Source organism: Zophobas morio, unplaced genomic scaffold (genome assembly GCF_036711695.1).
Source record: "Zophobas morio isolate AGI-343-1 ecotype UQ-CSIRO unplaced genomic scaffold, CSIRO_AGI_Zmor_V1 ptg000021l, whole genome shotgun sequence".
Taxonomy (NCBI): Eukaryota; Metazoa; Arthropoda; class Insecta; order Coleoptera; family Tenebrionidae; genus Zophobas; species Zophobas morio.
In genome coordinates this window covers 24,974,670-25,000,705 of record NW_026972126.1, presented here as the reverse complement: position 1 = coordinate 25,000,705, position 26,036 = coordinate 24,974,670, and the positions used below count along the sequence as shown (strand labels likewise).

Below are 26,036 nucleotides of genomic sequence, written 5' to 3'. Positions count from 1 at the left end.
TAAATAGGAGTCTTAAACCCGATAAGCGGCACTTGCTGTTGTAAAATCGTTCTGGGAAAATTTTGCAATTGCAGTTGTTATTATTAATTCGGCCGCCTGTACTTTTATTGCTCAATTCAATTACCAGCCACAGAATTCGTTCGCGTGACTTGGCGTAATCAATATGGGATGTTATGCATGCTGCGAATTTTTTATTTCGTAGGGGAGGGTCTCGTGTTTTTGTCGTCGTGACAGAGGAAACCTCGTTTGTCACTTCATGACAAGGGAAATTGATACCGCGGAAATTACGACTGGTACTGAGTGATTATTGCGGAAACGGATTGTTTTATTTTTATTTTTTGCGCAGTCGAATTACGTCACGACTGGGAGACTTGGCTGTCAAAAGTTTCGTCGGATTGAGTAGTGGTTTGAATGAGGTGGGCCAGTCCGGCTCTGTCGCGCAACAGCTGGCGTCCCCATATCGACGCTAGACGAAGACAGCCAGCCATCTTCCTCCTCTCCGTCTCTCTCCTCGCCAGATCCGCATTCATCCGGCGCTCTCTCCAGGACAGCGTCGCGACGCGCCTGCGTCGCTCCTTAAGGACGTCGCGATGCTCGATTGTGGAGGGGAAACCCCTTTTCGACGTATTTCATTCATTAAGTAGCTGCATAGGCGACGCGTGTTTGCGTCGAACAAACAAGCTCGTGGGGGGGATTGGAAAGAAAACTAGATCCGATTTTTCGAGATTTATGTAACTTATAAAAACAACTAGTAAAATATGCTCGTTTGGAGTGTCAAGGATTCAAGGAATTTGAGCTCGAAGGTGACTGTGAAACACAATTTTTGGCTTACGAATAGGAATAATTTACAATTAACATAAACTAACTAACGAACTAATCTAGATCTTACGTTATCGGTTATATAATATAGATACAGCGCGCTATGTACAAGACTCTCCTAAGCCATAATTAAATCATTTTTGAAGGCGTTTCGAGCTTCGCTCACAAAATCGTCGTCGAAACACACCTACAAAATCACCCATTAATAATCACCCAACTACCAAAAGCGCCATATTTACCCAATGGTTGTTCAGATTTTCCTGACATGGCGGTTTGCCAAAAGCCACCGATTGATTTTCCGTCAGCGGCTCGTCGTCAAAATCAATCAGTTTCTCCTCGACTATGTCCTTTTCGGTTTTCTCTTCCTCATTCAAGTTGTTCTTTTCGTTCTCTTTCGTCACCGTTTTTTCGAACTCTTTGGTCGAGGGCAAAATCCGCCACGCCTCGTACGCGGTCCCGAAGGCATGGGCCACCGCCAAGGTCACAGTTTCCGCCATTTTTCTTTTCGAGCAGATGAAAGCGTGGCATTCCATGGTTTCGGTGGGGTCGGTGGAGATGAAAGAGAAGACTTGGCGGTGGGTGGGGTCGGTGGAGCAGTTGGAGATTCTGAAATTTCAACAAATAGATTGTCGGACAATACGTATGTGGCTAGAGACGGACCTGTATATGGATATTTTTAGTACGTCGTTTCCTTCCAGGTCCGTAACGGCGATTCCTTTGAGGGAGATCGCGATATTGACCCTCTGGAGTTTCTTCCGGCCGGCTTTGGTTACTTTTATTATGTTTTTAACGGCTTCGGTGTTTATGTTGTCGCTGGAGATTTTCTCCACTACGGTGCTGCCTGTAATGGTCGCGTTAGAGCCACTGATGTTTAACTGGTTGCATACTTGCCTAAATATTTTAGTTTGAAGGTGATGACGTCGTTTTCGGTCTCGATTTCGGTGGGTTCTGGCTCGGTTTCTTTGGCGTTTTGGAGGGCGAGTTCTTCGGATAGTTCTGGAATTAATTCAAATAAAAATGTAATATTGGTTGCCTAAGCACATTTTTAAAAATCAGTCGTTTTGAATGCAAGTTTTTTTTAATTCTTGAGCGTTAAGAGAGTATTGTGATCGAGTTGATCGGGCGACTAGCTACTTTTATGTTTTCGCGAGGTTTCATGATCCCTAGAGTACCAAAAATAGGTCCGGATTGTCAAATTTTACATATGGTTTAGGTTTATCGATAACCAAAATTGGGCTAATCATCCCCAAAATTTTTCAAATTTTCAATTTTTCGGCTTTTCGAAGTTTCGATTTCCCAATTTTTCTGTATTTCAGTTTCCCGATTTTTCAAATATTCGATTCTTCAATTTTTCGATTTTTAAATCTTTCGATTTTTCAATATTTCCATTTTTGGCTTTTCTAAATACTTTTCGATTTCTCGACTTTTGACTTTTAGATACTTCGATATTTTCAGATTTTTGATTTTTCAATTTTTCATTTTGTCAATTTTCCATTTTTAAAATTTTTCTAATTTTTCGACTTCTCGACTTTTCGATTTCTCGATTTTTTAATCCTTCGATATCTCGATGTTTTTTCCCATTTGGTCGTTATTTCGATTTTTCGATATATCAAATTTTTGATTTTTCGATTTTCCAATGTTTTGGGGTTTTGATTTTTCACTTTTGCGATTTCCCAATTTATCAACATTTCGGTTTGCGATTTCTCGTTATTTCAAATTTTCCACTTTAATCAATTGCCCGATTTTTCGATATTTGACTTTTGGGAATTTTCAATTTTCTGGAATTTTTTATTTTTGATTTCTTAAATTTTAAATTTTTCGAGTTCTTATTTTTTAATTTTTTTAATTTTTCGTTTTGTTTTTTTATATTTTTAGAATTTTCATTTTTAAATTTTTTCGAATTTTCAGTATTATCAACTTTTCCATTTCTCGATTTATCGAGATTTCGATGTTTCGATTTTTTTTTAATTTAAATTTTTCAATTTTTTAAATCTTAATTTTTCGATTTCTCAATTTTTCGACTTCTCGACATTTCGATTTCCCGATTTTTCGATTTTCAAATTTTCAATTCTTCAATGTTTTGATTGATTAATTTTTCAATATTTGAGTTTCGGAAATTTGATATTTTTAATTTTTGATTACTTAAAATTTAGATTTTTTGAGTTCCCGTCGTTGATTTTTCAGTTTTTCATTTTGTCAATTTTCCATTTTTAAATTTTTCGAATTTTTGGACTTCTCGACTTTTCGTTTTCTCGATCTTTTAATGCTTCGATATCCCGATGTTTTTTCCCATTTGGTTGTTATTTCGATTTTTCGATATCTCAGATTTTCGATTTTTCGATTTTCCAATGTTTTGGAGTTTGGATTTTTCACTTTTTCGTTTTCCCAATTTATCAACATTTCAGTTTGCGATTTCTCGTTACATCAAATTTTCCATTTTAATCAATTGCCCAATTTTTCGATATTTGACTTCCGGGAATTTTTAATTTTCTCGAAATTTTTTGATTTCTTAAATTTTAAATTTTTCGATTTTTGAATTTTGAATTTTGAATTTTTTCAATTTTTCGTTTTATTTTATATTTTTCGAATTTTCATTTTTAAATTTTTTCGAATTTTCAGTATTATCAACTTTTCCATTTCTCGATTTATCGAGATTTCGATGTTCCGATTTTTTTTTAATTTAAATTTTTCAATTTTTTAAATTTAAATTTTTCGATTTCTCAATTTTTCGACTTCTCGACATTTCGATTTCTCGATTTTTTGATTCTACGGTTTTTCGATTTCTCGATTTTCCAATTTTTCGATTTTTTAAATACCAGATTTTTGGATTTCTGGATTTACCGTTTTTTCAAATCATTTGATCAATTAATTGTTCGATGTTTAAGTTTCGGGAATTTTCAAATTGGATATTTTTAATTTTTGATTTCTTAAATTTTACAATTTTCGAGCTCTTATTTTTTTATTTTTCAGTTTTTTGTTTTCAATTCTTCCTTCTGTAAATTTTATATTTTTCGATTTTTCATTTTAAAGATTTTTCAATTTTTCTATTTCTCAATTTATCATTTTTAATTTTTTTTTTAATTTAAATTTTTCGATTTTTCGATTTTTCAAATTTTAATTTTTCGATTTCTCAGTTTTTCAGTTTTTCGACTTCTCGATTTTTCGATTTCTCGATGTTTCAATTTTCCAACTGCTGGATATTTTAGTTTTTCGATTTCTTTGTTTTTCGATTTTTCAATTTCTTGATGTTTCGATTTTTTACTTTTTCGATTCTTCAATTATTCGATTTTTCATTTTTTCGATTTTTCAAATTTTACATTTTTGGATTTCTGGATTTCCCGTTTTTTTGAATTTTCCATTTATCGATTGATCAATTTTTCGAAATTTAATTTTCGGGAATTTCCAATTTTTTGATATTTTTAATTTTTTATTTCTTAAATTTTAGATTTTTTGAGTTCTCATTTTTTGATTTTTCAATTTTTTGTTTTTTAAATTTTATAATTATTAATGTTTTCATTTTAAAAATTTTTCGAATTTCCAGTTTTTCGATTTTTCGTTTTCCCAATTTCTGTACCTACATTTCAGTTTGCGATTTCTTGATTTTTCGATTTTTTGGTTCCTCAATTTTTTTCTCATTCTTTTTAGATTTTTTTGGATTTCCGGATTTCGCGATTTTTGAAATTTTCCATTTATCGATTGATCAATTTTTCGCTATTTGAGTTTCGGGAATTTTCAGTTTTTTGATTTTTTTAATTTTTGATTTTTCAGTTTTTCATTTTTTCAATTTTTCGTTTTTTAAATTTTATAGAAGTTTTGGATTTTCCATTTTAAAAATTTTTCGAATTTTTAGTGTTGACCAATTTTTCCATTTCTCGATTTATCGAGATTTCGATGTTTCGATGTTTCAAGTTTTTTTAAATTTAAATTTTTCAATTTTTCGAATTCTAATTTTTCCCAGTTTTTCAGTTTCTCGATATTTCAATTTTCCATTTGCTGGATGTTTCGATTTTCTAAATTTTAGATTTTTGGATTCCTCAATATCTCGTTTTTTTGGTTTTTCAGTTTTACCATTTTTTAATGTCTTAATATTCGAATTTTTCGATTTTTTCATATCTCTATTTGTCGGATTTTCAATGCTTAACATTTTTCCATTGTTCCATTTTTCAAGTTTTCCATTTTTCAACTTTTCAAAACTACAATTTTGGTGGAAATTGAAAAATTTCAATTTCTAGATTTTCAAAATTATTTCGATATTTTAATGTTAGATTTTTCGGTTTTCCGATTTCCCGACTTCTCGATTTTTCGATTCTTCGGTTATTCAATTTCAAAATCAAAAATACGAGAACTGCAGAAATCGAAAAATTTAAAATTCAAAAAATCGAAAACTTCAAAAAATCGAAAAATTGAAAATAAAAAAATTCGAACATCGAAAAATCGAAACGTCGAATTTTTGATTTTTCCATTTTTCCCATTTCGATTTTTCGATATTTAAATTTTTTTAATTTCGATTTTTCAATTTTAGAACTTTTTTTTTATTCTAAATTTTCCGATATCTTCAGTTCTGATATTTTTGATTTTTCAATTTTTCGATTTTTCAATTTTTCGATTTTTCAATTTTTCGATTTTTCAATTTTTCGTTTTTTTTAATGTTACAGTTTTTGATTCATCGGTTTTTTGGTTTTTTGACTTTTCGTCAATTTTTCAAAATTTCAGTTTTCGAAATTTCGATTTTTCCATATTTCCATTTTTCGATTCCATTTTCGATTTTTTTAATATTCGAATTTTTTTAATTTCGATTTCAATTATTAATTATTCGATTTTAGAATCTTCAATTTTTCGACTTTTGATATTTTTTTCTATATTTCGATTCATGGATGTTTCAGTTTTTCGAAATTTCGATTTTCGAATTGTGGGTTTTTGACATAAAAACCCTAAAATATAAGTCCCGCCCACCCGTCCTAACTCAAGTGTGGTGCTTTTTTTATTCGTCGTGACTCAGGGGGCGGAGCTTAATTACAAAATCCTTCTTTCTCTACAACAAATGTTTTCAAGTATCGTGTTTTTGAAAGAAAACTATAACCGTTAAGAAAAGAATGTAAAAAAATAAGACCCGCCCACCCGCCCCAATCTCAGGTGTTATGAATTTTTCATTCGTTATCAGACCGAGGGGCGGAGCGTAATTTCAAAATCCATATTTCCCTACAAAAATTTATCATTTTAAGTTTAGTTTCTTGTTGAAAATTCTATAAATCCAGTAGTCGAAAAATGAAGAAATCGAAAAGTCGAAAAAACGAAAAAAAAAGAATCGAAAATTTGAAAAATTGGAAAATTGAGAAAACGGAAAATCTTGAAATCAAAATGTCGAAAAATTAAGAATTCGAACAAACCAAAAATTGAAAAATCTAGAAATCAAGGAGTGGAAAAATTGAGAAATCGAAAAACTGAAAAATCGAAAAATCCAAACATTGAGAATTGATAAAATTTTTCATTATCGATTTTGAGAATTTCGAATTTTCAGTTTTCCGGTTTTTCGTTTTTAGCAATAGTCGAATTTTCAATTTGTTTTTCGATTTTTTGATTTTTAAGTTTTTCAGTTCTATAATTTTTCAAATCTTCCATTCTTCAGTTTTACTACTTCTCGATTATTTTTCTTTTTGTTTTTTTCTTTTCGATACTCAAATTTTCTATTTTTCGAAGTTGAAATTTGACTTCATATAGGTAAAAACAAAAATCGCAAAAACAAATTTTATAATTTTTCAAAGAAACGGGATTCTTTGGGCTTTACTTCAAGGGCGATGAAAATTTCTGTAGAAACAAGTTTCTACTAATTTTTTATTAAGTTATTCGAAAACAAACAAACCGCAAAATTTCCACATCGACTACAATGAATACCTCAAACAAAACACCAAGTTTCTGTGAAACCGATGTTTCAAACAAGAAAATCTAATTCCTCGTAGTGTTTTGATCGCGATAAAAATAGAAACTTCGAAACCAATAACACTCTTATCTCTTCCGATTCTAAAATACGACACCCAATCTGGCATCCACTAATGGGGTTAGTACCCTTGACTCCTCGCCGCCTCTGCCTCGTCCAATTCTGCGCAACTTTTTGCAATCATGTTTACGCATTACATCAACTCTCCGATAAATAATTCCGAATATTGAGGTTAATTGAGGAAACGCCGTCGCATTATCGCATTTAATTGAATTAAAGACCGCCTCGTGTCACTTCGAACTCCCTCCAACTCCCAATTACCGCTTCTTCGGCCAACTTTCCACCGTCTCCAAAAGGAGAGAAAAGCGCAAAACGCAATCATGTGGTTTATGTTGTGTCTGGCGCAAACTGCGCACAAACCCTGGGTCAAAGTGTGACACACGGGCCCAAAAACCCGAGTCATTTCCTTATCGTTATCGGCTGACGAAGATCGAAACGCTATGAATGGATGACGATGTTACGATTTACTACGTCTTGTTTGTGTTGTTGCACATGGTGTTATCGATTCGAGGGAACTGTGAGGAAACATGCGATTTTTAGGCCTTCGGAGGGATAAACATTGGGCAATTTGCTCGCTTTGACAACAATAGAAAGCGCGAGGAGGATTTTTTATGGTCGGGGTCACGCCACGCTGCCGAGTTTGGCAACGGAATTGCACGATTTGGATTATTGCGGTTTGGGTGAAATTCGGGGGCTGCTCTAATTTTGCGTCAAGTGTGGTTTGTTTCTCTTTCGCTTGGATTCGGGGCGATTTCATGGTTTCGCGACGTTCCGCGGCGCCTTGAATGCGAAAAAGTAGGTCCCGTTTCCGTCTGACTGTCTTGTTGTTAACATTATATTTTATAAAAATTGGTCTAAAGAGTTTAGACAGTACTTCCCTCGCTGTCGGAAACTTGACGACTGCATGCCTATTGTGTTTTTTTTCTCATTACATTTTTGTAGTGGGAATTTAAAAAAAAAATTGCGATGACGTCATCAACATTTTTGCAAGGACACGTATATCAGTTGGGATAGATGTAGTGTAATACTAAGAATAAAATTATTATATTCTCAAATTTTCGGGAAAATTAATTGGGTCGTTTTGAATATTGATTTGTAATAATCAATAAAATAACGAAACAATTTACTCACGTATACGTATCAGAGGCAACTGAAAATCGTGTATGTATAAACATTCTTAATTTAAGATGACAAGCGTAACAGCATACGTGAGAGTCAAACAGAGAAACTGTAAACAAAACGACCATCGGTTTTATTGCTTCGACTTCCGCTTATTATATAAAACATTGGGTTTTATTTTAATTATTGACGGTGAAATTCACAATTGGTTGATTATAAACATGTCTATTTCACATTCGCGGAACCAAGTGAACGCATAAAACAAATGCAGGTCTGTAATGTTAAAGTCGATGTAAATAAGCGTGCTACCCTTATGTTTCAACCGAGTTTTTCCTTTAACAAATTTTGTGTCTACCAAATTGGGTTGGTTGGGGTGTAATACTAATAATAAGTGTTGCCTTTAATTTAATCAATAAAATAAATTGACTTCATTAATTTTTTTGAACCACCTCTTAAGAAAATCTAAAAAATATGAATGGAATGATAAATCACAAGTACAAACTCATCATATTTTTTGCATTTTAGATAGGATTTATTCAGCAAAATTTAAGGGTGACGTCATCAATTTTTTTAGGAGGGATGAACAAATACATTTTGAACAAAAGCTTACCATGCTTATAACAACTTTAAAATATTCCCAAGATTTCAAAGCATTCGGTTTTGTAATTCCTGATTAAATCGATAAAATAAATTCACGCCTTCATTAATTTTTTTGAGTCACCCTGCATATGCAAATCCAAAAATATGAATGGAATGATAAATCACAAGTACAGACTCATCATATTTTGTACATTTTAGATACGATTTATTCGGCAAACTTTTGAGCTGACGTCATCAGTTTTTTGTAGAAGATAACCAAATATATTTTGACTAAAAATTTATTATGCTCTTTATAACCTTAAAACATCTGCAAGATTTCAAAGCATTCGGTTTTGTAGTTCCTGATTAAATCAATAAAATAAATGTACGCATTCATAAATTTTTTTGAGTCACCCTGTATATGCAAGTCGAAAAAATTTGAATGGAATGATAAATCACAAGAAGAGACTCACGATATTTTGTACATTTTAGATAGGATTTATTCAGCAAAATTTTGTGGCGACGTCATAAATTTTTTAGGGGGGACGACCAAATACATTTTGATCAAAAATTTACCATGCTTATGATAATTTTAACATATCTTCAAGATTTCGAAGCATTCGGTTTTGTAGTTCCTGAGTAAATCAGTAAAATAAATTTACGCTTTCATTTATTTTCTTGAATCACCCTGTATATGCAAATCCAAAAAATATGAATGGAGTGATAAATCACAAGTACAGACTGATCATATTTTGTACATTTTAGATATGATTTATTCGGCAAATTTTCGAGCTGACGTCATCAAGTTTTTGGAGGGGATAAGCAAATATATTTTGACTAAACATTTATTATGCTCTTTATAACCTTAAAACATGTGCAAGATGTCAGAGCATTCCGTTTTGTAGTTCCTGATTAAATCAATAAAATATATTTACGCATTCATTAATTTTTTTGAGTCACTCTGTATATGCAAATCCAAAAAATATGGATGGAGTGATAAATGACAAGTACAGGCTCATCATATTTTGTACATTTTAGATATGATTTATTCGGCAAACTTTCGAGCTGACGTCATCAAGTTTTTGGAGGGGATAAGCAAATATATTTTGACTAAACATTTATTATGCTCTTTATGACCTTAAAACATCTGCAAGATTTCAGAGCATTCGGTTTTGTAGTTCCTGATTAAATCAATAAAATATATTTACGCATTCATTAATTTTTTTGAGTCACCCTGTATATGCAAATCCAAAAAATATGAATGGTGTGATAGATCACAAGTACAGACTCATCATATTTTGTACATTTTAGATATGATTTATTCCACAAACTTTTGAGCTGACGTCATCAAGTTTTTGGAGGGGATAAGCAAATATTTTTTGACTAAAGATTTATGATGCTCTTTATAGCCTTAAAACATCTGCAACATTTCAAAGCATTCTGGTTAGCAGATTAAAAATTAAATTTCAAAATGTTGTTTTATAATTTTGATTTTTTTTCCAAAAATCTGGACGTTTCGGGTGAAAAGTCGATTCAGAGTTGTAAACTACATGTGTAGGACTATGTTATTTTATACAATTGAAAACCCATTTACTATGTACAATTTTGAAGTGACGTCATCGCATTAGTGGTGGGGATGATTAGACAAATTTTGGTTAGCGTTTTACCATCTACATGATATTCTTAATATAAGTACAAAATTTCACAACAATCGGTCGAGTACTTTCGGAGATATCTGTCTAATAAAAATCCGGGACGGCAGACGGACAGACGGACAGACGGACAGACGGACAGACAGACGGAAATGGGAGACCTATTTCTTCGTCTTCTAGGGGTCATGAAAGATCGAGAAAACGTAAAAGTAGAGAGTCGGCCGACGGACTCGATTACAATACTTCCTTTGCTTACGCTCGGGAAGTAAAAAATCAATTTCGTCCAATAAAATCAGAGATCAAAAAGAAAATGGGGTGGGTGGGCGGGCCACTTTGATTTTTTTAAACGTAGATTCGGCCACTTGACAAAATAACGTCAACTGTCATCTCAGAGTAAATAAAATAAGCCAATGAAATTCAAAAGTTCTAGATTCCACTGTATATCAACGTAAAATCCACTTTTTGTCCAATAAAATGGATGAACAAACATAAAACCGGTGGATGGGCGGGGTCACTATGATTTTTTTTAAGCGTAGATCCGACCACTGTACAAAATAAAATTAAATCATCATGTCCGAGTAAATAAAATAAGCCAATGAAATTGAAAAATGTAGGTAAGTGGGGTTAGTTTTACTTTTTGTCTCTAGATTCCATTGTCTATTGCCATAAAATCCACTTTTCGTCCAATGAAATAAGTGATCAAAAAGAAAACGGGTGGGTGGGTGGGGTCACTTTGATTTTTTTTAAGCACAGATCCGACCACTGTACAAAATAAAATTCAATTGTTGGCTCCAACTAAATAAAATAACCCAATGAAATTTAAAAGTGGAGGTGACGAGGGTTAATTTTACTTGTTGATTCTAGATTCAACTGTCTACCAACATAAAATCTACTTTTCGTCCAATAAAATGAGTAATCACAAAGAAAACGGGTGGGTGGGCGGGGCCACTTTGTTTTTTTTTAATGTTGATGACGTCATGAAACAATTTTTTATATAGAAAAACTCACTAGAAGCATAAGCAGACGTTGCTTTTTTACCTGTATTTTAACAATCTACGTCTATACTAATTTAGCGGTCATTACAAAAAAATAAAATACTCAAAGTTCATTCAACTGTAATTTAGAGACGAGGGAAGTTCTGTTGAAATCTCGGAAGGTTTTGGTGTCTTTTTTTTCACAATGCGAAAGAATCTCAGGGGGCCTTAATGTCTTTTTATTTATGGATGCGAAAGAATTTTTGGGGCCCTATGTCTTTTTTTTTATTAATGCGAAAGAATCTTAGGGGCCCCTAGTGTCTTTTTCTTTAAGATTGTGTAAGAATCTTGGGGACGCCTTGTGTCTTTTTTATGATGCAAAAGAATCTCAGAGACTTCTAGTGTCTTTTACTTTAAGGTTAGGTAAGAATCTCAGGTAGCCCTAGTCTCTTTTATTTATGGATGCGTAAGAATCTCAGGGGGTCCCACTGTCTTTTTTTATTAATGCGTGTCTTTTTCTTTGAGATTACGTAAGAATCTCGTGTAGCCCTAGTATCTTTTATTTATGTATGCCTAAGAATCTCAGGGGCCCCTAGTGTCTTTTTCTTTAAGATTACATAAGTAATTATCTCTTGGGGACCCCTAGTGTCTTTTATTTATGGATGCCTAAGAATCTCAAGGACCCCTGGTGTCTTTTTTATAGATTCGAAAGAATTTCAGGAGTCCCTAATGTGATTTTCCAAAGAATCTAGGTGGCTTTTAGTGTTTTTCCTTTAACACTGCGAAAGAATCTCAGGGGCTCTTGTTGCATTTTTCTTCAGGATTGCGAAAGAATCTCAGGGGCCCCTAGTGTCTTTTTTTATAGATGCCAAAGAATTTTAGGGGTTCCTAGTGTCTTTTTCTTTGAGATTACGTAAGAATTTCGGGTGATTTTTATTTATGGATGCGTAAAAATCCCCGGGACATTTCGTGTCTTTTGTATAGATGCCAAAGAATCTTAGGGGCTCCTAGTGTCTTTTTTATATGTCGATGCGAAAGAATCTCAGGAACCTTTAATGTCTTTTTCTATAGATGCAAAAGAATCTTAGGGGTTCTTAGTGTCTTTTTCTTTGAGACTACGTAAGAATCTCAGGGACCCCTAGTGTTTTTTATTTATGGATGCGTAAGAATCTCAGGGGTTCCTAGTGTCATTTTCTTTGAGATTATGTAAGAATCTCAGGGAGCCCTAGGGTCTTTTAATTATGGATGCATAAGAATCTCAGGGGCCCCTAGTGTCTTTCTTATAAATGCGAAAGAATCTCAAGGGCCCCTAGTGTGTTTTTCTTTAAGATTACGTAAGAATCTCAGGGGTCCCTAATGTGTCTTTCAAAAGAATCTCGGCGGCTCATAGTGTTTTTTCCTTTAACATTGCGAAAGAATCTCAGGGGCTCCTTTTGTATTTTTCTTCAGGATTGCGAAAGAATTTCAGGGGCCCCTAATGTGTTTATTTATGGATGCCTAAGAATCTCAGGGGCTCTTCGTGTCTTTTGTATAGATGCCAAAGAAGTCCTTAATGTGCTTTTCCAAAGAATCTCGATGACTTTTAGTGTTTTTCCTTTAACATTGCGAAAGAATCTCAGGGGCTTCTATTTTATTTTTCTTCAAAATTGCGAAAAAATTTCAGGGACTCTTGGTGTATTTTTCTTCAGGATTGCGAAAGAATCTCAGGGACCCCTAGTATCTTTTTTTTTAGATGCCAAAGAATTTTAGGGATTCCTAGTGTCTTTTTCTTTGAGATTACGTAAAAATTTCGGGGGTCCCTAGTGATTTTTATTTATGGATCCGTAAAAATCTCTGGGGCTCTTCGTGTCTTTTGTATAGATGCCAAAGAATCTTAGGGGCTCCTAGTGTCTTTTTGATATGTAGATGCGAAAGAATCTCAGGGACCCCTAGTGTCTTTTTCTATAGATCCAAAAGAATCTTAGTGGTTCCTTGTGTCTTTTTCTTTGAGACTACGTAAGAATCTCAGGGACCCCTAGTGTTTTTTATTTATGGATGCGTAAGAATCTCAGGGGTTCCTAGTGTCTTTTTCTTTGAGATTATGTAAGAATCTCAGGGAGCTCTAGTGTCTTTTAAGTATGGATGCGTAAGAATCTCAGGGGCCCCTAGTGTCTTTTGTATAGACGTCAAAGAATCTCAGGGGCTTCTAGTGTCTTTTTTATAGATGCGAAAGAATCTCAAGGGCCCCTAGTATGTTTTTTTTAAGATTACGTAAGAATCTCAGGGGTCCCTAATGTGTCTTTCAAAAGAATCTCGGTGGCTCCTAGTGTTTTTTCCTTTAACATTGCGAAAGAATCTCAGGGGCTCCTTTTGTATTTTTCTTCAGGATTGCGAAAGAATCTCAGGGGCCCCTAGTGTGCTTTATTTATGGATGCCTAAGAATCTCAGGGGACCCTAGTGTCTTTTGTATAGATGTTAAGGAATCTCAGGGGCTCCTTGTGTTTTTTTTTATAAATGTGAAAGAATCTCAGGGGTTTCTAGTGTCTTTTTCTTTGAGGTTACGTAAAAATCTCAGGGGTCCCTTGTGTCTATCAAAAGAATCTCGATGGCTCCTAGTGTTTTTTCCTTTAACATTGCGAAAGAATCTCAGGGGCTCCTTGTGTCTTTTTTTATAAATACGAAAGAATCTCAGGGGCTCCTTTTGTATTTTTCTTCAGGATTGCGAAAGAATCTCAGGGGCCCCTTGTGTCTTTTATTTATGGATGTCTAAGAATCTCAGTGGCCCCTTGTGTCTTTTATTTATGGATGTCTAAGAATCTCAGGGGCTCCTAGTGTCTTTTTTATAGATGCGAAAGAATCTCAAGGGCCCCTAATGTGTTTTTTTTTTAAGATTACGTAAGAATCTCAGGGGTCCCTAATGTGTCTTTCAAAAGAATCTCGATGGTTCCTAGTGTTTTTTCCTTTAACATTGCGAAAGAATTTCAGGGGCTCATTTTGTATTTTTCTTCAGGATTGCGAAAGAATCTCAGGGGCCCCTAGTGTGCTTTATTTATGGATGCCTAAGAATCTCAGGGGACCCTAGTGTCTTTTGTATAGATGTTAAGGAATCTCAGGGGCTCCTTATGTGTTTTTTTTATAAATGTGAAAGAATCTCAGGGGTTTCTAGTGTCTTTTTCTTTGAGATTACGTAAAAATCTCAGGGGTCCCTAATGTGTCTTTCAAAAGAATCTCGATGGCTCCTAGTGTTTTTTCCTTTAACATTGCGAAAGAATCTCAGGGGCTCCTTGTGTCTTTTTTTATAAATACGAAAGAATCTCAGGAGCTCCTTTTGTATTTTTCTTCAGGATTGCGAAAGAATCTCAGGGGCCCCTAGTGTCTTTTGTAAAGAAGTTAAGGAATCTCAGGGGCTCCTTGTGCCTTTTTTTTTATAAATGCGAAATAATCTCAGAGGTTTCTAGTGTCTTTTTCTTTGAGATTACGTGAGAATCTCAGGGGTCCCTAATGTGTCTTTCAAAAGAATCTCGGTGGCTCCTAGTGTTTTTTCCTTTAACATTGCGAAAGAATCTCAGGGGTTCCTTTAGTATTTTTCTTTAGGATTGCGAAAGAATCTCAGGGGCCCCTAGTGTCTTTTATTTATGGATGCCTAAAAATCTCAGGGGCCCCTGATGTCTTTTGTATAGAAGTTAAGGAATCTCAGGGGCTCCTTGTGCCTTTTTTTATAAATGCGAAAGAATCTCAGGGTTTTCTAGTGTCTTTTTCTTTGAGATTACATGAGACTCTCAGGGCTCCCTAATGTGTCTTTCAAAAGAATCTCGATGGCTCCTAGTGTTTTTTCCTTTAACATTGCGAAAGAATCTCAGGGGCTCCTTTAGTATTTTTCTTCAGGATTGCGAAAGAATCTCAGGGGCCCCTAGTGTCTTTTATTTATGGATGCCTAAAAATCTCAGGGGCCCCTGATGTCTTTTGTATAGAAGTTAAGGAATCTCAGGGGCTCCTTGTGTCTTTTTTTATAAATGCGAAAGAATCTCAGGGTTTTCTAGTGTCTTTTTCTTTGAGATTACGTGAGAATCTCAGGGGTCCCTAATGTGTCTTTCAAAAGAATCTCGGTGGCTCCTAGTGTTTTTTCCTTTAACATTGCGAAAGAATCTCAGGGGCCCCTAGTGTCTTTTGTATAGATGTAAAGGAATCTCAGGGGTTCTTTGTGTCTTTTTTATAAATGCGAAAGAATCTCAGGGGTTTCAAGTGTCTTTTTCTTTGAGATTACGTAAGAATCTCGGGGACCCCTAGTGTCTTTTATTTATGGATGCCTAAGAATCCCAGGGGCTCCTAGTGTCTTTTTTTAGATGCGAAAAAATCTCGGGAGCCCCTAGTGTCTTTTATTTATGGAATTGTAAGAGTCTCAAGGACCCTTATTGTCTTTTTGTCTAAGAAAGCGAAAGAATCCAGGTGGTCCCTAGGGTGTCTTTATTAAGGTTGCGAAAAATCTGGGGAGCTCCAATTGTCTTTTTTAAGGATGTAAAGTATCTCGGGGTCCAATAATATCTTTTCGGCTTCTACCAAGTGACTATCAATGATTGAAGAAAATTTTTGGGTTGGCAATTGTGAATTATTGCTAGCATTATTAAGATGTCTATCACAGTTGTCAATTTTGACATGAACGCGCGTAAAAACCAAACAAAATTTTAAAAATGTTGTCAACCTGACAAAAAAAAAATCACAAGCATGCGCTCTCTCTCTCTCTCAAGCGCTTGTTATAAAAAAATTTAAAAAAAACTACCTATAAAAGTTTTATTGTACTTCACAGGCGAGGAAATCTGTATTTCAATAATTTTAGACCAATTTTGATCATCAACTTCATCCTCATTGTTCTGTGGCCTGACAGGTTTAAAAAAAAAAACAAATTAAGAAGCGACAGCTTTGACATTGATGAAACCAGTTTGAGCCACTGTGACCCTTATCACAGATCCACTCAAAACAAAAATGACAGAAAGTAGAAATTTGTCTGCATATTACTGAATAATTTTGTCTCGCCAGACGGCCAGAACGTACTCATTAAGGGTCATTTTCCGCGAAACGCGACCCGTCACGTCCTGCCGTTCTCTGCCAGCGTCCCAATTCCCCTATATTATTAACCCGCCGTATCTGTACGCACCATAATTACCAGCGATAACCGCTTCATTAATAAATTATTATTGTTAACGACTCTCATTGAATTTCTGATACCGATAACACAAAGAAGCATCAAACAAACCACCGATAAACTTTCGAAATGGCACCTCTCGGTGCCGTCGCCGTTCTTCACCCGCTCCAATCGCCAGATAACAGAAATATTTCTTAATTAATTGATAAACAGCCACGACTTTAGCGACCACCAAGGTAAAACAACAGACGCGATTACGCAACCTCCATAAACCACACAGCGATCATTAACACAACAAAGAGAGCATAATAATTTATGTTAGCACCACCGATCGAAAGTGTTTTTGCGTAATAGAGGGCCAAAGTCAAAATAACCCCCGAAATCGTCGAATCCTGCTGGCGAAATCGGCGCTTAGGCAACCCGCATTTCCGACAGCCTTCAGAGGCCAACATCCTGAATAAATCATAAGCAATAACTGTTCCTATTTCTCGGAAGGCGCAATTAAAAGACAGGTTCGAGCCTGATGCAACTCGTGGACGCGTTACTGTCCTACCGCAATCGGAATGGCGAAGCCCGAGGGGGCTCATTATACGAGGTCTGGAATTTTTTACGAAGCCCCACGAGAACAAGAGATTGCGTCAAGTAAAAGTCCAAGAAAAACAAATCGAGCGACACTCCATTTCCTATCATTACCATAAATTACTGACCGATAATTACTCGAATTTTTCTGCGGGTAATGGCGGATAATAAGCGGCTGAATTTCATGCAAACTCATATTAAGGACACCGATAATTATAACCTGGGCCCGAATTTACATTCCATGGTCGAGCCGATATTGCATCAGACTGCACCTTTCTGGTGCATCGGCCTGATGCAACTTATTTTCCGACTTGCGATAGCGATTTTGGTGGTTCCGCGTTTGGTACCATCGGTACCTGTGGGTGCATCGCACAAATCTTAATTGGTGTTGTTGTTGCGCTTCATTTCTATTCTGGCCTCGAGCGCGTGTTTCCCGTGCATATTTCATCGGTACCACGGCGGTACCCAATGGTACAGAAAATTTCATTACGCTAATTTGCATAAGGAGGAATTCCGCGGCGCGCAGACAATGGAACCAAACACGAACACGAAAAAATACACACGGGGTGTTTAAAAAAAAAAACATACAAAGAATACACACGGTGATTTAAAAAAACTACATGTATAGGTACTACATGATGAAGTACCAAGAAAGACGGACTTACTGTGGTGCTTCCCGTTGGTCTTCCAGATGCTCTTAAGGAAAGCCATCACTGTATCGCACAAGAATGATCCTTCTTGACGTCAACTGGAATCAAAGTCCGCGCTTAGCACTCGCGTCTTCGCTACTCACGAGCTGATCGGTGAATGTCGACTCGTCAAGCAACCATGGATCTTTTCCAGCCAGATATGATCTTTTGCCGAGCGTATTTACCCACTTTCCGCGGAACCGCGATTACTTAATATATTTTTAAGTCTCCTCCGAGTTCGACTTAAGCCTTATCGCTTCCAGCTTGTCTCGGTGGAAGGTCAGGTTTTTGTGGCACTGGGGCCCGTGGTGCCTGGTACGCTCGAAATTGCCCGCAATTAGCGCGAAAATGGGAGAAAGCGCCGATCGCGAAAGGGCAAGACGCGAAAAGCCGGATCTGGACGTGACTTAAGCCAAAAAGGTGGGGGGTTACGTAATCCACGAGTGCCATCTCCGGCTTGGTAACAATGGCAGCACGGCCAAGTTCACCGACTTTTTTGCGATAATAACAAATTATTAATACTTTGTTTGTATGGATTTATCTGCGCTCTTTGAAAATATTTTTAGTTGCATTGTTACAAAATATGTTTTTCTGTGCGTTGTTTGTGGAAATAAATCGTGCGTTATTAGCGCGACATCGCTCAAACGTGCCGCTAATCGCTATTTTGTCTCTTGGTTATCGGGCACGTTTGCGGCCGAGTACGATCCTGGAATTTTTAGCCGGCGCTGGACTAAGCCGAACGAAGGTTTTGTTTAATTAAACGGGATCGTAAATTTAATTGTAATTTTTGTAATTGTAAACAATGGCTATTTGAGTTGGCGCAGAAGTTTGCTTTTCGAAGTGCCGCTGTTGGAATTGGGTTTAGGCGATTATAAACTGAGGATGAGTTTGAACTAGACGACGTAGTTTTATTTTTGTGAGTGTAATCGGCGCAGATACCGAATATCTATAAACGTACTTTTATGGTCTTGATGAGATACAGCGGAGGAAAGTTTCAAAATTTTTAGAGATAAAGTTTTTTTTTTATTTATAAGTTAGTATTGGAAACATTCTCGGAAACATCATTTTGATTCAGAATCTAACTACTAAACAAGGCTAAAGCAGTAGTCAAAATTTTGCTACCTAGTGTTATTTTTGTGTATATTCAAACAAAATAATTCTGTATTTTTGTTAAGGCCGTCCGAACTTTATCTTTGAAAATTGTGTCTATTAATAAAAAAGTTTCCAGACAAGTGGGACAGATTCCACAATATTTGGCACAACCATTAAATATCGATTAAGTCTGTGGTTTGGTAATGACGCACATCAGTATTGTTGGTTGCCTACACGCTGAATAAAAAATATCCTAAAATTAACTAAACCGCATACTATACAAAAAATTAGTCAAAACTTATTTCGATAGAACTTCCCTCTCTTCTGAAGTATATATTTTACCATATTTTGATTTATTCAATACAATAAACTGACTGATTCATGATTTTTTTCTCTTAATACATAATTTTCCTTCCACGACAAGATATTTACATGTTTAAATTTTTGTCGGGAAACATCGATTTTACAATTAGGTTATGTCCCTCGGTGTGACATCCAATGAAAAATTCATCACAATTGAGACTGGGGCGGGTGGGTGGGGCATATTTTTTGACTTTCTTTCTTAACATATATAGTTTCCTTTCAATAACATGTTATTAAAAAACACTTCGTAGTTTTTTATAGAGAAATAAGCATTTTGCAGTTAAGCTCCGCCCTTCGGCTCACAACGAATAACAATGTTACCACAATTGAGACGAGGGCGGGTGGGCGGGGTTTCAATTTTACATTGTTTTTCTTAATACGTAGTTTTCTTTTTACAAGAAACTGAAAACATATTTAAAAGGGTAAATAAACATAAGCCCCCCCACCCACCCTATTTTAATTGTGACGATTTTTTTTATTCATCGTGAGCCAAGGGGGTGGAGCTTATTTCTCTACAAGAAATTATCATGTACAACACGCTTTTGAATATCGTCTTTTTCAAAAAATACAATGTATATTAAGTAAAAAATAAAGCCAAAATTAAGCCCCACCCTTCCATGACGATCTCAATCGTGATGAATTTTTCATTTGTTGTCAGACCGAGAGGCGGAGCACAACAAATCAATATTTCCCTACAAAAATTTACCATGTTTTAACTTCTTGTTGTGAAAAGATGACTACGTGTGTAAAGAAATAAAGTATAATATAAGCCCCGCCCACCCACCCCATCTCAATTGTGATGATTTTTTTATTCGTCGTGAGCCCCGTGGGCGAAGCTTAACTGCAAAATTTTTCTTTCTTTGCAAGAAATTATCATATGAAATATGATTTGTTGACATAGTACGGTAGAGAGGGTTACACAGTCTTCTTTTTTCAAAATGGTCTATTTTTAACAATATGATAAATTTAAAACATGTTTTAGTGAAAAATGGGTCACAACTGAAATCAGTGCGGCCGGGTGGGGCTTCATTTTTGCTTTTTTTTTCGTAATATATACAAGTTTATTTAAACTTCGTCATTCTTAAAAACATGTTTCAGACGGTAAGTTCTTGTACAGAAATAAGGATTTTGAAATTAAACTCCGCCCCTCGGTGTGACAACGAATGAAAAATTCATCACAATTGAGACTGGGGCGGGTGGGTGGGGCATAATTTTTTTACTTTTTTTCTTAACTTATATAGTTTTTTTCAACAACATGTTACTTAAAAACAGCTCGTAGTTTTTTGTAGAGAAACAAGAATTTTGCAGTTAAGCTCCGCCCTTCGGCTCACAACGAATAAAAACGTTATCCCAATCGAGACGAGGCTGGGTGGGCGGGGTTTGAATTTTACATTGTTTTTCTTAATATATGCACGTAGTTTTGTTTTTTACAAGAAACTGAAAACATGTTTAAAAGGGTAAGTTTGATGATTTTTTTTACTCATCGTGAGCCAAGGGGGTGGAGCTTGAAAGACTTATTTTTCTACAAGAAATTATCATGTACTTATTTGTTTCTGAATATCGTGTTCGTCAAAAAGTGCTATGTATTATGTTAAATAAAAATTATAGCCAAAGATTAAGCCCCACCCTTCCGTGACGATCTCAATCGTGATGAATTTTTCATTTGTTGTTAGACCGAGGGGCGGAGCGTAACTGCAAAATCAATATTACCCAACAAAAGTTTATCATTTGGAACATGTAAGTTCTTGTTGTGAAAAGATGACTACGTGTATAAAGAAACATATAAAAAATATAAGCCCCGCCCACCCACCCTATCTCAATTGTGATGATAAGCTTAAATGCAAAATATTTCTTTCCCTACAAGAAATTGCCATGTGAAACATGATTTGTTGACATAGTAGGTGAGAGAGGGCTACACAGTCTTCTTTTTTTCAAAATTGTCAATTTTTGACAATACGATAGTACTTAAAACATGTTTTAGTGAAAAATGCATCACAACTGAGATCAGGGTGGGTGGGTGGGGCTTTATTTTTGTTTGTTTTTTTTTTCGTAGTATATACAGGTTTCTTTCAACACCATCATTCTTAAAAACATGTTTCAGACGGTAAATTCTTATACAGAAATAAGGATTTTGCCATTAAACTCCGCCCCTCGGGTCACAACGAATAAGATCGTTACAATTGACATGGCGGCGGGTGGGCGGGGCTTAAATTTTGCCTTCGTTTCTGAATATACATAATCTTCTTTCCACGACAAGTTATTTACAACGTGTTTAAATTTTTGTTGGAAAACATCGATTTTACAGTTAAGCTCTGCCCCTCGGTCTGACAACCAATGAGAAATTCATCACAATTGAGACTGAGGCGGGTGGGTGGGGCATATTTTTTGACTTTTTTTCTTAACATATATCTAGTTTCCTTTCAACCAAGTTACTCAAAAACAGCTCGTAGTTTTTTTTGTAGAAAAATAAGCATTTTGCAGTTAAGCTCCGCCCTTTGGCTCACAACTAATAAAACCGTTATCCCAATCGAGACGAGGGTGGGTGGGCGGGGTTTGAATTTTACATTGTTTTTCTTAATATATGCACGTAGTTTTGTTTTTTACAAGAAACTAAAAACATGTTTAAAAGGGTAAATTTGATGATTTTTTTTATTCATCGTGAACCAAGAGGGTGGAGCTTGAAAGCCTTCATTTTCTACAAGAAATTATCATGTATTTACATGTTTTTGAATATCGTGTTATTCAAAAAATGCTATTTGTGTTAAATATAAATTATAGCCAAAGATTAAGACCCACCCTTTCGTGACGATCTCAATCGTGATGAATTTTTCATTTGTTGTTAGACCGAGGGGCGGAGCGTAACTGCAAAATCAATATTTCCCTACAAAAATTTACCATTTGAAACATGTTTTAAGTTCTTGTCGTGAAAAGATGACTACGTGTATAAAGAAACAAAAGAAAATATAAGCCCCGCCCACCCACCCTATCTCAATTGTAATGATTTTTTATATGCGTCGTGAGTCAATCGGGCGGAGCTTAACTGCAAAATCTTTCTTTCTCTACAAGAAATTACCATGTGAAACATGATTTGTTGACATAGTAGAGGAGAGACACAGTCTTCTTTTTTTCAAAATGGTCTATTTTTGAGAATGTGATAATACTTAAAACATGTTCTGGTGAAAAATACATCACAACTGAGATCAGGGTGGGTTCTTATAGAAAAATTAAACTCCGCCCCCGCACTCGCATCGTTACATTTGACATGGCGGCGGGTGGGTGGGGCTTAAATTTTGCCTTCGTTTCTGAATATACATAATCTTCTTTTCACGACAAGTTATTTACAACGTGTTTAAATTTTTGTCGGAAAACATCGATTTTACAGTTAAGCTCTGCCCCTTGGTCTGACAACCAATGAAAAATTCATCACGATTGAGACTGGGGCGTGTGGGTGGGGCATATTTTTTGAGTTTTTTTTCTTTACATATCTAGTTTCCTTTCAACCAAGTTACTCAAAAACAGCTCGTAGTTTTTCGTAGAGAAATAAGCATTTTGCAGTTAAGCTCCGCCCTTCGGCTCACAACCAATAAAACTGTTATCCCAATTGAGGTGAGGGTGGGTGGGCGGGGTTTGAATTTTACATTGTTTTTCTTAATATATGCACGTAGTTTTGTTTTTTACAAGAAACTGAAAACATGTTTAAAAGGGAAAATTTGATGATTTTTTTTATTCATCGTGAGTCAAGGGGGTGGAGCTTGAAAACCTTAATTTTCTACAAGAAATTATAATGTATTTACATATTTTTGAATATCGTGTTCTTCAAAAAATGCTATGTATGTTAAGTAGAAATTATAGTCAAAGATTAAGCCCCACCCTTCCGTGACGATCTCGATCGTGCTGAATTTTTCATTTGTTGTTAGACCGAGGGGCGGAGCGCAACTGCAAAATCAATATTTCCCTACAAAAATTTGCCATTTGAAACATGTTTAAGTTCTTGTTGTGAAAATATGACTGCGTGTATAAAGAAACATAAGAAAATATAAGCCCCACCCACCCACCCCATCTCAATTGTAAGGATTTTTTATATGGGTCGTGAGCAAATTGGGCGAAGCTTAACTGCAAAATCTTTCTTTCTCTACAAGAAATTGCCATGTGAAACGTGATTTGTTGACATAGTAGGGGAGAGAAGGTTACAAAGTCTTAATACTTAAACATGTTTTAGTGAAAAATGTATCACAACTGAGATCGGGGCGGGTGGGCGGGGCTTTATTTTTGTCTTTTTTTCGTAATATATACAGGTTCTTTCCAACACCATACTTAAAAAATTGATCGAAGATTACTTTGGCAGAACTTTCCTCGCCCATAAAGTACAGCTTGTCAAATCCAGCTCTTTAAAAAAATTATAATATTTGATTTTACGATTTTAGTTTTGTGATAACCGCTGTAAAGTAAAAACCATAGGCATAAATAACACCTCTTGTCCTTCAGCAGTAGGTAATAGCAATCTGAAGCTCAAGTGTTTATTTGTGTTTATACATCGAAAGAATGTCACGTAGAAGTGAGTTTGATTCGAATGAGTCTATCTTCTCAAAACAGGACTAAAATTTTTAATTAAACCACAATCTTTACTTTTTTTTTATTAATATATACAGGTTTCTTTCAGCACCACCATTCTTAAAAACATGTTTCAGACGGCAAGTTCTTATAGAAAAATTAAACTCCGCCCCCGGACTCACATCGTTACAATTGACTTGGCGGCGGGTGGGCGGGGCTTAAATTTTGCTTTCGTTTCTAAATATACATAATCTTCTTTCCACGACAAAATATTTAAAACTTGTTTAAATTTTTGTCGGAAAACATCGATTTTGCAATTAAGCTCTGCCCCTCTGTCTAACAACCAATGAGAAATTCATCACAATTGAGACTGGGCGGGTGGGTGGGGCATATTTTTTTGACTTTTTTCTTAACATATCTAGTTTCCTTTTTATAACATGTTACTGAAAAACAGCTCGTAGTTTTTTGTAGAGAAACAAGAATTTTGCAGTTAAGCTCCGCCCTTCGGCTCACAACGAATAAAAACGTTATCCCAATCGAGACGAGGCTGGGTGGGCGGGGTTTGAATTTTACATTGTTTTTCTTAATATATGCACGTAGTTTTGTTTTTTACAAGAAACTGAAAACATGTTTAAAAGGGTAAGTTTGATGATTTTTTTTACTCATCGTGAGCCAAGGGGGTGGAGCTTGAAAGACTTATTTTTCTACAAGAAATTATCATGTACTTATTTGTTTTTGAATATCGTGTTCGTCAAAAAGTGCTATGTATTATGTTAAATAAAAATTATAGCCAAAGATTAAGCCCCACCCTTCCGTGACGATCTCAATCGTGATGAATTTTTCATTTGTTGTTAGACCGAGGGGCGGAGCGTAACTGCAAAATCAATATTACCCTACAAAAGTTTATCATTTGAAACATGTAAGTTCTTGTTGTGAAAAGATGACTACGTGTATAAAGAAACATATAAAAAATATAAGCCCCGCCCACCCACCCTATCTCAATTGTGATGATTTTTTTTATGCGTCGTGAGTCAATTGGGCGGAGCTTAAATGCAAAATATTTCTTTCCCTACAAGAAATTGCCATGTGAAACATGATTTGTTGACATAGTAGGTGAGGGAGGGCTACACAGTCTTCTTTTTTTCAAAATTGTCAATTTTTGACAATACGATAGTACTTAAAACATGTTTTAGTGAAAAATGCATCACAACTGAGATCAGGGTGGGTGGGTGGGGCTTTATTTTTGTTTGTTTTTTTTTTAGTAGTATATACAGGTTTCTTTCAACACCATCATTCTTAAAAACATGTTTCAGACGGTAAATTCTTATACAGAAATAAGGATTTTGCGATTCAACTCCGCCCCTCGGGTCATAACGAATAAGATCGTTACAATTGACATGGCGGCGGGTGGGCGGGGCTTAAATTTTGCCTTCGTTTCTGAATATACATAATCTTCTTTCCACGACAAGATATTTAAAACGTGTTTAAATTTTTGTTGGAAAACATCGATTTTACAGTTAAGCTCTGCCCCTCGGTCTGAGAACCAATGAGAAATTCATCACAATTGAAACTGGGGCGGGTGGGTGGGGCATATTTTTTGACTTTTTTTCTTAACATATCTAGTTTCCTTTCAAAAACATGTTACTCAAAAACAGCTCGTAGTTTTTTGTAGAGAAACAAGAATTTTGCAGTTAAGCTTCGCCCTTCGGCTCACAACTAATAAAAACGTTATCCCAATCGAGACGAGGGTGGGTGGGCGGGGTTTGAATATTACGTTGTTTTTCTTAACACATGCACGTAGTTCTGTTTTTTACAAGAAACTGAAAACATGTTTAAAAGGGTAAATTTGATGATTATTTTTATTCATCGTGAGCCAAGGGGGTGGAGCTTGAAAACCTTAATTTTCTACAAGAAATTATCATGTATTTACATGTTTTTGAAAATCGTGTTCTTCAAAAAATGCTATGTATGTTAAGTATAAATTATAGCCAAAGATTAAGGCCCACCCTTCCCTGACGATCTCAATCGTAATGAATTTTTCATTTGTTATTAGACCGAGGGGCGAAGCGTAACTGCAAAATCAATATTTCCCTACAAAAATTTACCATTTGAAACATGTTTTAAGTTCTTGTCGTGAAAAGATGACTACGTGTATAAAGAAACAAAAAAAAATATAAGCCCCGCCCACCCACCCCATCTCAATTGTGATGATTTTTTTATGCGTCGTGAGTCAATCGGGCGGAGCTTAACTGCAAAATCTTTCTTTCTCTACAAGAAATTACCATGTGAAACATGATTTGTTGACATAGTAGAGAAGAGACACAGTCTTCTTTTTTTCAAAATGGTCTATTTTTGAGAATATGATAATACTTAAAACATGTTCTGGTGAAAAATACATCACAACTGAGATCAGGGTGGGTTCTTATAGAAAAATTAAACTCCGCCCCCGCACTCGCATCGTTACATTTGACATGGCGGCGGGTGGGTGGGGCTTAAATTTTAATA

The 26,036-nt window shown here is 35.4% G+C and overlaps 1 protein-coding gene across 1 annotated transcript; it reads right to left on the bottom strand.

Moving 5' to 3' along the window:
* Window positions 1-714: 714 nt before the first annotated feature.
* On the bottom strand, window positions 715-17,837 carry LOC135132067 (low density lipoprotein receptor adapter protein 1-like). Its single transcript, XM_064059994.1, has 5 exons — window positions 17,502-17,837; window positions 1,707-1,815; window positions 1,480-1,656; window positions 1,059-1,425; window positions 715-1,006 (listed from the first exon to the last, which is right to left on the bottom strand). The coding sequence occupies exons 1-5, from the start codon at window positions 17,545-17,547 to the stop codon at window positions 938-940; spliced, it is 768 nt and encodes a 255-aa protein (XP_063916064.1). The 5' UTR covers window positions 17,548-17,837; the 3' UTR covers window positions 715-937.
* Window positions 17,838-26,036: the final 8,199 nt, after the last annotated feature.